At 53.4% G+C, this 11,108-nt stretch overlaps 1 protein-coding gene across 1 annotated transcript; it reads left to right on the top strand.

Moving 5' to 3' along the window:
* Positions 1–2,317: 2,317 nt before the first annotated feature.
* Positions 2,318–11,108, top strand: Tysnd1 (trypsin like peroxisomal matrix peptidase 1). Its single transcript, XM_052744885.1, has 4 exons — positions 2,318–3,553; positions 5,254–5,384; positions 6,550–6,735; positions 10,308–11,108. The coding sequence occupies exons 1-4, from the start codon at positions 2,367–2,369 to the stop codon at positions 10,523–10,525; spliced, it is 1,722 nt and encodes a 573-aa protein (XP_052600845.1). The 5' UTR covers positions 2,318–2,366; the 3' UTR covers positions 10,526–11,108.

Below are 11,108 nucleotides of genomic sequence, written 5' to 3'. Positions count from 1 at the left end.
TTGCCTTTTTTCCTCTTTTCTTGCATTGATTTGTTCTGAATGAACATGCAGTTTTACAACTGTGTAGGGAAGAAAAAAGTTCTTTCCTACATATAGGGAGGAGCATTTAGAGTGAATAAGAGACTTGAATTGCTATCAGGATAAAAGACAAAATAAAAAGGTTGGGCACTAGTTAGCGAATGTGTACTGTAGGAGTATCTTGGATCATGCTGTGGGCCTGAGGTCCTTGGCCACCCCTGCAACAGAATGGAAGTGACTTGTGCTTGAACATACCAGACTAACTGCCCTCATTCCACAGCACTGGAGTGAATCATTACAGAGCCACACTTGGCAAAACAGAAGTCTGATTCTGTGTTTGCAGTTGCTCATAGAAAGCACCAGGGGACAGAGAACAAAACAAAAAACAAGACAACCAAACACACACACCCCCCAATTAAAAAAAAAAACAACAACAAAAACCCAGAAGGTTTTTGGTTTGGTTTTCAAGACAGAGTTTCTCTGTATAAAGTCCTGGCTGTCCTGTAACTTACTCTGGCTGGCCTCAAACTTCCAGAGATCTCTTTGCATCCTGAGTGCTGGGATTAAAGGTGTGCACCACCACTGCCCAGCCACAACAGGTTCTTTAAGTCAAAGAGGACCATGCTGGATGTGCCCTGTGGTCATCATTACAGTGGAAAAAGACTATGGTTCTGTGGGCAAAGGACATGTTTGCTGGGGGCAGAGAGGAACCTGAGTGTGAGTCTAGTCCTGAGGTCCTTAACACCGGCTGCTGCTGGCTGACTTGGACTTCTGCACTGTGGTCTGTCCTAAACAGAAAAGCTTGGCAAGGAACGGAGGGTGCTGGGGGCTTGAGGGGCATCGAGGAAGAATTGTTGGATTCTAGAGAGAAGGTCCCAATTGTCAGGAAGTTGGGGAAGTAAGAGATCTTGTGGTCATCTGTGTCGGCAAACCAGGACTGCCTACCCTGGGAAGGCTGCTCTATTCCGCTTTCTGCCCCGATCCTCCATTTTCCCTTCTCAGGTTTGTATCACCAGGAGCATTTGGAAGCATTAGGTGTGCTGATTGGGGAAGCAACAGCACAGTATTAACTTTATTCAGAGAAGTTAATTAATGCTCACAGGTATGCTAGAAGTCTTACTAGACATTAACGCATGTTAGTGATTCAAGCATCCCTCTGGAACAAGCTGTGGCACTGCTCTGGGGAGGCTCATGAAGTCTCTCCAAACATACCTGTTCTCACCTGTCCTCAGCCATCATTTGGAAAGTGGTGAAGTTTTTTTTTTTTTTAATTGTATTTATGTGTATGTGTGTTTGCCTGCCTGAGTTTATGTACAGCACGAATGCAGGAGACAGCAGGTGTCTGAATTGGGCATTGGATACCCTGGAACTGTAATTAGAAGCAATTGTCAGCCGCCATGTGGGTACTGGGACCCAAACTAGGGTCGACGGTAAGAGCATTATGGCTCTTAACTGCTGAGTGCTCTCGCCAGTCCTGATTTTTACACTTGGGATACGAACTATGCATGAAATTCGAATTTATGGGGCTGTTTGGGTTGTGTGCTGAGTATTTGGTGGTGAATACCGCATAGTCCACAAAACCTGACCCGTTTTCATTCTGGACTTTTAAAGACAAAGTATTTACACCCCTGGTATAACGTAAATCCTGAGTGGTGGTTAGAAATGTCATGTGAAACGTGCATGCTTGTTAGTATAATCTATGGCTAAATAATTTAATCTGTGTGTGGTAGTGCACAGCTTCAATCCCAGGACTGTAAAAGACCGAGGAAGGCAGAAGGATCGCCAAAGTTCGATGCCAGTGTGGACTAAATAGTGGGACCCTGTCTCAAAAACAAATGATTCTAAAAGCTAGATTGGTGGTGTGGGAATTTTGATAGCGGTCCTAGGAGTAATTTTTGGGAGTCGTGTGCCCCCTGGTGGATTGTTATAGGACATACTTTAGAATTCAAAGTAGATCATCCACCAAGGGTTCCCTTGGCCCATATTGCTCAGCTTCAGGGATAGAGGTTGCTTACACCTGTGCAGAGGCTGTGGGGACCAGTTAGATGCCGTCAAGTACGTGATTCGACTGGAGAGTACGGTCCTTGTCGGTATCCCTGTGATGCTACATGTCTGTCGCCCAGGAGGTTCCTCCTGAGAACCTCTTTCGCAAGGGTCCCAGGTTGGATAAACCAGAGGGCGGGGAAAGGAGGATAAGCACCAGTAGCCAATCGGTACTCGGCGCTATGCCCAGCCAATGGGGGCGGTCGCTTGGGGCTTAGCCAATCGGGCTAGACGAGGAGACCTGAGTCAGCGCTTGCGCCGGTCGCCCAGAGGTGACAGCCGTTGTGCGACGTCTTGGGGAAACCATGGGACGGCAGTGGGGTCCCTCCATGAAGGTGGCGGAGCAGGCGGGCTGTGTGGTGAGCGCCTCGCGGGCCGGGCAGCCTGACACAGGCTCGTGGAGTTGCAGCGGGGTGATCCTGAGCCGCAGCCCAGGCCTTGTGCTGTGTCACGGGGGCATCTTCACCCCCTTCCTGCGGACGGGCAGCGCGGCGCTGACCCGGACGGGTGCCACCTTCCTGCCCGGCGACAGTTGCAGCGATGACCTGCGCCTGCACGTGCAGTGGAGATCTACGGCTGCCAGCCCCGCCGGTCGCGCGGAGCAGGAGCTCCCGGGGCTGTGTACGCCTCAGTGTGCGAACCTGGGCCTCGAACCCGGCGCCGCCAGCCGGGCCCGCGCACGGCCTCTGCAGCCCCCGCGGCCCGCGCAGCTGCTGTTGCTGCTCAGCTGCCCGGCCTTCCGCTCCCACTTTGCACGGCTCTTCGGGGCCGAAGCGGCCGAACAGTGGCACTTCGTGAGCTCGGCGCCCGACGACGCGGTGTCGGAGGAGGAGGAGGAGGACCAGCTGCGCGCGCTCGGCTGGTTCGCGCTGCTGCGGGTGCGGTCCGGCGCGGCGGCGGCGGCGGCGGCGGTGGCGGCGGAGAGGCGGGGGCCGGCCGTGGCCGTGGCGCCGCTGGGGACCGTGGCCAAGGGCTCGCCGCTGCTGGCTTGCGGCTCTCCGTTCGGCGCCTTCTGCCCGGACATCTTCCTCAACACGCTGAGCCGTGGCGTGCTTAGCAACGCTGCAGGGCCGCTCCTGCTCACCGATGCACGCTGCCTGCCGGGCACGGAAGGCGGCGGAGTGTTCGCGGCGCGGCCCGCGGGCGCGCTGGTGGCGCTGGTGGCCGCGCCGCTCTGCTGGAAGGCCCGCGAGTGGGTGGGCCTCACGTTGCTCTGCGCCGCCGCCCCGCTGCTCCAGGTCGCCCGCTCCGCGCTCGCCCGCCTGCATCCCGGCTCCGCCTCCCTGTCGGCGCTGCTGCCCCGCGAGGTGGGCGCGCCGCGGGGCCCGGCCCTGCGAGACCTCGGACCCCCGTGGGCAGCTGCGGCCGTGCTGGTGGAGTGTGGTAGTGTGTGGGGCTCCGGAGTGGCCGTGGCGCCTCGCCTGGTGGTGACCTGCCGGCACGTGGCTCCCCGGGAAGCAACCAGGGTCCTGGTGCACTCGGCCACCCCCAAGTAAGGCCCAGGGCTGCCTCCCCTGACCAGGTACCAGTGTGGAGGCCATGTCAGATAATCTTAAGTCCTGTAGAGACTGCTAGAGACCTCGGTTCATTTTTTTTTTTTTGGTTTTTCGAGACAGGGTTTCTCTGTGTAGCCTCGGTTCATTTTTGACAGCCACTACCCCATGTGGGGCTCTGGGCCTCCTAGTGGGCCACAGTGGAACTTGATTAAACTGCTAGGCACAAGCAACTCTTAGCATGGGGACCCATGGCACTATGGGCAGGTAGGACTGGGTGCCTTTGAACCCCTCAACTAGCCTGAAACTCTTTGGGCAGCTCCTCTGTCTCTTAGCTTTGCAGTTTCAGCCCCGTTAAAGCCCTTTGGCCTGAGAACACTTACCCTAAGGGCTTCAATCCTCTAAGACTAAGTGTAAGGGGTAATTGAAGGCCCTGAGGTGATGAGTTGGCTCCCTTAGAGCCTCACCAGGGCTGCTCTGCCACCGGAAGATGAGGGTTTTTTGTTTGGTTGGGTTTTTTTTTGGTTTTTCGAGACAGGGTTTCTCTGGTAGCTTTCCAGCCTTTCCTGGAACTCACTTGGTAGCCCAGGCTGGCCTTGAACTCACAGAGATCCGCCTGCCTCTGCCTCCCGAGTGCTGGGATTAAAGGCGTGCGCCACCACCGCCCGGCAGATGAGGGTTTTTTAAACGTAGGACTTGGGCCCGTGCAGATGGCTGTGTTCTGAACAGTCTGAGTAGCCCCAGAGTGCAGCTAGGCAGGGACTGTACACGGCCATCTTACTGTAGAGAGAGACACCTTTACCCTCTTTTCTCGCTCTGGCAGTGGGCCAGTGGCCTTGGCTTCCTGGCATGGGTTTCTATGGTTGTGTTTCCTCTGTAGCCCCAAGTACTTAGCTGAAGACAGCAGCACCTTAGCCCAGGCCTCGCTGGACTTCTGAGGTTAGCCTTGCATGCTGAGCCAGCCCAGCTTTCCCAGAGTCCCCACAGGCAGCAAACTGAACAGCTGTGATTTCATAGTGAAAAACGAGGATTGCCGGTGCTACGCCCCAGATTCCTCACTCACTACTTCCCTGGACTGCTGATCCTAAGGAACTCACTAGGTTTTCTGGGAGCAGCTACCCTGCAGAGTGGGTAGAAATAAGGTTACCCCGGTGTCTGGTCTACACAGTGAGTTCCAGGACAACTAGGGCTATATAGAGAGACCTTGTCTCAAAACAAACAAAACAAAAAGCACACACAGACACCCCCATGCTTGCCCCATCAGTGAGGTAGCACTGAGTTCTGGTGGGTTAGCCCCGACTCCTTATTATTTGCTCTGTGACCTTTTGGAAGGCCTGGTCACAACACTCACTAAGTATCCGGTGCTTGTAATGGTAAGGTATAAGCAGTATACAGAAGTGTACTACTGTTTGTAAAGCGCATCTGGTTAAGGTTTCAGGCTGGCATATACACCCATATGTTCTGACTTCAGTCTATAACTTTTAAAAAAAAAAAAAAAAAAGACAGAGTCCCATTGTAAATCCTGGCTGGCCTGGAACTCATGGAGATCCACCTGCCTCTGCCTCCCAAGTGCTAGGATTAAAGGTGTGCACCACCACAGCCAGCTCACCCCATGAGTTTTATTGTCTTTCACATTGCTCTCTCCCCAGTGCTAAGGCATCAGAAAGGCTAGCTTGTCACTTGTTTCCTGTGTCCCCAGGAATGTGGCAATCTGGGGACGAGTGGTGTTTGCCACTCAGGAGACCTCGCCATATGACATAGCAGTGATGAGCCTGGAAGAGGACCTGAATGGTGTTCCCACACCTGTCCCCGCCGAGCACTTCCATGAAGGTAAAGGACAAAGGGTCCAGTGTGATAGGGGACCAGGCTGGACCCCAGGTAGAGGTCAGTGTTGACACTAACGATGCCAGACCGACCCAAGAGCCGGCTCCTTTCCCCATTCCTGCTGAGCAAAGGAATAGGGAGCTTCAGTGGAGCTTTTGCGTTCTTACTGTAGACTTCCCTGTGTATCAAGACACCCCAAGTGCCAAGCCAAGTGGACACGCTATTGAGGGCCTGCAGCCATGTGATATGGGGTGCTGGGCCTTGGGAGTTCCAGTGGCATAATCTGGGTGAAAGTCCATTCCTACTACATAAGTATAGATGTCTTCCTTTATATTTTGTGTTTTGAGACAGGGTCTTAGGTAACCCAGCTGTCAGTAAACACCCTATATGGCCAAGGATAACCATGAACTTGTGATCCTTCTGCCTTTTCCTACTAAGTACTAGGATTACAAGTGTGTGCTGTCACGCCCTGTTTATGGGGTCCTGGGGATCCAACCCAGGGTTTGTGCATGCCAGGCAAGCACTCTACCAACCGAGTTACATCTCCAGCCCCAAATATCTCATTTCATATAGTTACAAAGGAGATAGGTCCTCTGGGTTAGAGGCTCTGCTCTGCCACTGAAGTACACACACACACACATATACACACACACACACAAACACACACACACACATACTTACTTAACTGCCCCCTCTCAGTTTGCCCCTTTGTCCAATGGGGCTGCCACACCTTCTGGCATGGTGAGGACTGGGTGAGGTACGCCTGTGATGCACTAGCCTGTGCCTTGTTCCTTCACGGCACTTGGAGAAGGTGGTGGGACCACCTCATGGCCACCATCACCCTGTCTTCACCAAGAGACTTGGTCCCAGAGAGAGGTGCATATTAATTACACATCGGAGTAGGTGCCAACAGTCCCAAAGGTGACTGCCCTGTTAAGTAAGGGAGTTAGGACTGGGCATCTGCCTGGTGCTCCAGAATAGTGGTTGGACGCATGCAACTGGGAACATGAAGAATTCTGCATCTCCCTGCAGGGTTCCTGGGGAAGGTGCCAAGGAGCGCGTGAGGGGATGAACAGGAATTAAGAGGGGAGAGGACCAGACCCTTGGAGGGGGTGGAAAGCGAGTGCCGTAGAATGGAGGTACCCAGCTTCTCTCCTTCCCTCTCCGGCAGGTGAGCCTGTCAGTGTGGTGGGCTTTGGGGTCTTTGGCCAGGCCTGCGGGCCCTCGGTGACCTCAGGCATCCTGTCAGCCGTGGTGCATGTGGATGATACCCCAGTGATGCTACAGACCACGTGTGCCGTTCATGGTGGCTCCAGCGGAGGACCCCTCTTCTCCACACGCTCAGGGGACCTCTTGGGTAATTAGTCCCTTTCACACCCCATCTCCTTGTTGCCAGAGCCTTGATCCTGCCAGAGATACCCTGCATCCATCTTGGGAGGCCCTTCTGGGATGATGGTGGACCTTGTCCCGTGTTGGTTAGCCAAAGTTTTTAGCTAATCTGCCTCTGAGCTGGGAGGGCGGAGAGCTAGCTAGGCCCTTGGCCCTCTCCAGGTTCTGGCCACTTCTGTGACCTTAGGTAAGTCACTAAATCCCATTTAGTCTATGAAATTTAGGAGATGGGTTAGTCTGGGGGGTCACAAACTTAAAAGTCTACAGAGCTGGCTTGTGAAATAGTGAATGAGAGCAGGAAGACAGTTGGGTGGAGGCCAAGGCAGGGGTGAAAACAACGGGGTGGAGGGCAAGGCATGGGTGAAGACAGCAGGGTGGAGGGCAAGGCAGGGGTGAAGACAGCAGTGTGGAGGGCAAGGCAGGGGTGAAGACAGCGGGGTGGAGGGCAAGGCAGGGGTGAAGACAGCAGGGTGGAGGCCAAGGCAGGGGTGAAGACAGCGGGGTGGAGGGCAAGGCAGGGGTGAAGACAGCGGGGTGGAGGGCAAGGCAGGGGTGAAGACAGCAGGGTGGAGGGCAAGGCAGGGGTGAAGACAGCAGGGTGGAGGGCAAGGCAGGGGTGAAGACAGCAGCGTGGAGGGCAAGGCAGGGGTGAAGACAGCAGCGTGGAGGGCAAGGCAGGGGTCAGTGGGCAGACACTGTTTAACTCGCCAGACTGACTTGGAAGCCTAGTGATGACCCAGGATATCTCAAGAGGGGAACCTTTTTAACGTATATGTGGTTGTCCAGTCCTTGTTTTGCTTTGAGACGGCAGGGTCTCATGTTGCCTGGACTGGCCTCGAATGTAATATATAGTCAAGGATGACCTTGAATTCCTAATTCTCTTCTACCTCCTAAGTACTGGGATTACAGGCGTAGACCACCAATTTTTAAGCTTTGGTGATGAAGTCAGGATTTTTTTTTTAGACAGGTTTCTCTGTGTAGCTTTGGAGCCTTTCCCAGAACTCATTCTGTAGCCCAGGCTGGCCTCGAACTCATAGAGATCCACCTGCTTCTGCCTCCTCAGTGCTGGGATTGAGCCACCACCGCCGTGCTGAAGTCAGGATTTTTTAAGACAGAGTTGGTAGAGCGTTTGATCTCTAGCACCAGACAAACCAGTGAAGGAACAAAACCACCCAGCTGGAGGCTTGTTTTGCTAGCACAGCAAACAGCCCCTCCATGGCGCCTCGCAGGTGGTGTGTGTAGTGCTGCTTGGCCTGTGCTGCTGGCCACTGTTATTTCTGCCTTCGCTTATTCTAACACTTGTTTCCTACAGTGGTGAACCTTACTCTTGACAGCCTGTATGTCTGCACTTACTTTCAACTCCAGTGTCCAGCTGGAATTGTAAATCTACCTTGTGAGCCACAGCTCCAGAAAGTGTCTCACACTTGGGGGCAGGTTCTTTGCTTTCTTCAAGACCAGTGTCACTCTTCGCTCAAGCTGGCCTTAACTGGCTGTGTAGCCTAGGTAGTTCCTGAACTCAGAGCAGTCCTCCTGACTTAGCCTTTTAAATGCTGGGATTGCAGACATGAGCCACCACAGCCAACCTCTTTTTTTTTTTTTTTTTTTTAATTTAAGCCAGGTGGTGGTGGTGCACGCCTTTAATCCCAGTATTTGGGAGGCAGAGGCAGGCAGATCCTGGTCTACAGAGCAACTTCTATGACAGCCAGGCTACACGGAGAAATTTTGTCTCAAAAAAACAAAAACAAAAAATAGGATTATTTTATGTGTATGAGTGTATTACCTGCATATATGTGTGTGCATCATGTGCATGCTGGAACTATGTAGATGCTGGGAACCAAATTTAGGTCCTCTATAAGCATAAGTGCTCTTAACTGCCAAGCCATCTCTCCAACCCTTTTAAAGGTATTTATTGCTATTGTGTGTAGGTGTATCTGTGTCTGTAACTACAGGTGCACTCTTGCTATGGCACAAGCGTGCAGGTCCGGGGCATTTTCAGGAGTAGGCTGTCTCCTTCCACCAATGGCTCCAACATCAGGCTCGGGCGTCAGGCTTGTGGGGCGGGCACCTTTACCCGCTGATCCACCTCAGCTGCCTGGTTTTTGCTTTACAGTGTCTGGTTGATGTTGGGTATGGTGGTGCACACCTAAATCCCAGCACCGGAGGCAGGAGGATTAGAAACAAGTGCCTAGTAAGGGCTAGATGTGGTAGTGCATGGCTTTAATCTCAGCACTCAGGAGGCAGAGGCAGGAGGATCTCAGTGAGTTCAAGGCCAGCCTGGTTGTAACATTTTTCTTTTTGATGACAAGATATTAATGTAGAGGAGGATAGCTGCATGAAGGTACATGGTAGCTTCTGTATTTAGATATTAATACACAGGAGCACCAGCATTTAATTGATCCTTCTGTAAGTATAAAGTGGTTTCTCTGAAATGTTTTTTTAGATTTGTCTATTTACTTTATTATTTTATGTGTATGAATGTTTTCCCTGCATGTATGTATGTGTGCCATGAACATGGTACTCACGAAGGTCAGAATAGGCTTTCAGATCCCTTGGAACTAGAACTACAGATGGTTGTGAACTGCCATTGTGGGTGCTGGGACTCAAACCTGGGTCCTCTGCTGTGGGGCGTTTACCCACCAACCCCACAGCTCTCCAGAGTTTTCTTGAGTGTGAGCAGCAGGAAATATTAGATAGAAGGATTTATTGCGGAGAATATCGTGGAGATAAACAGATGGAAAATACAGGATAGCCTCTAGAGGGCCTGGAACCTTTTCCAACGGGCCCCGACTGTCTCTGCCCCAGGGTTTTTATAGAGACGCTAAGGTGTGGAGCAAAAGACCTCCTCCCCCAGCACAGCCAAGTGCAGACCATCTCAGACACCTGCACTCAGGCCCATGGTTCTAATCATCCTCTAAAGGAAGTCAGGACAGGAACTCAAACAGGGCAGGAACCTGGAGGCAGGAGCTGATGCAGAGGCCGTGGAGTGGTGCTGGTTACTGCCTTGCTCTCCATGGCTTCCTCAGTCTGTTCTCTTAGAGCACCCAGTACCTCCAGCCTAGAGTACCCACCTACAGTGAGCTGGGCCTTCTCCCATCAATCAAGAAGATCCACCACAGGCCAATGTGATAGGGTGATTTTCTCAATTGAGATTCGATTTTCCAAGACGACTCTGGTTTGTGTCAAGTTGACATGAAGCTAACGAGCAGAGAGGACTAAAGCAAAGTGAGTCTGGCTCATTTTTTGGCTTTGGTTCATTTGGTGGTGGTTTTGAGGGCCTCTGCACAGGCTGTGGGAACACACACTGAATCCTGCCCTTTGGGGTGGGAGAGAAAGGTGACCGAAGAAGTCGGCTAGGCTATTTTATATGGATGGTATGAAGGAGATCATGGCTGGAGGTGGGTGAGGTACGAGGAGCAGAAGCCGTGGCAGAAAGCTCAGCACCTGTCACTGGGGGGGTTCCAGACTCCCAGGAGAAGGTCCCCTCCGGACTGTGGATACCCCACGTGCTGCTTCACGTCCTCACTGCTCTCGCCCCGACAGGTATCGTTGCCAGCAACACTCGGGACAACAACACGGGCGCCACCTACCCACACCTGAACTTCAGCGTTCCCATAACGGTGCTCCAGCCAGCCCTGAAGCAGTACAGCCAGACTGGCGACCTGGGCGGCCTCCGAGAGCTGGACCACGCCACTGAGCCGGTCAAGGTGGTGTGGCGGCTGCAGCGGCCGCTGCCCGAAGTCCCGCGGAGCAAGCTCTGAGAGTGTCCCTCTTCCGGGACAAGGCAGACCACTTTATGGCTGTGAAAAGTGCAACTGTGACATCTGAGTCGCCTGCCAGGGCGCGGCCCAAGCCACTCCCTCATCTTCACCCGCTCACTGTTCAGGAACAAACTTCTGGGCAGCTCAGGGGGGTCTCTGATCCACTTCGGGGTGCTTTCTTGAGCCTGACTCACCCGTCATGGTTCCTTCTGGGGATTCTGGTCCATCGGGCAGATGCTGCTGGAAGGGCGGCCCAATACCGCCCCCCTCTGCCCCCAACTCCCCCGGTTCGGCATCTCTCCTCCTGACAGCCCCTGGCCACCTGAAGTGGCCACAGCCAGGGCTCTTGCCCGATACTCCGTATTCGGCAGGTAGAGGACTCTGCTTGGAAGCCCAGAGTCTCAGTGGCCAATAACAGGCATGTCTTCCCGTTGCTACGTTGATATTCAGGCAAATACCCGAAAGTCACCTGGGCCTTCGCTCTGACACAGTGCCTTCATTTTCTAGCCCAGAGCCTGTGACTCGGGATCTTGCGGGTGGTGTGTGTGGGGGGGGCTGGGAATAAACAGTCTGAATGGGTTCA

This window comes from Peromyscus californicus, unplaced genomic scaffold, assembly GCF_007827085.1.
Source record: "Peromyscus californicus insignis strain IS unplaced genomic scaffold, ASM782708v3 Scaffold_19__1_contigs__length_69161282, whole genome shotgun sequence".
Taxonomy (NCBI): Eukaryota; Metazoa; Chordata; class Mammalia; order Rodentia; family Cricetidae; genus Peromyscus; species Peromyscus californicus.
This window is presented reverse-complemented; position numbering and strand designations above follow the sequence as displayed.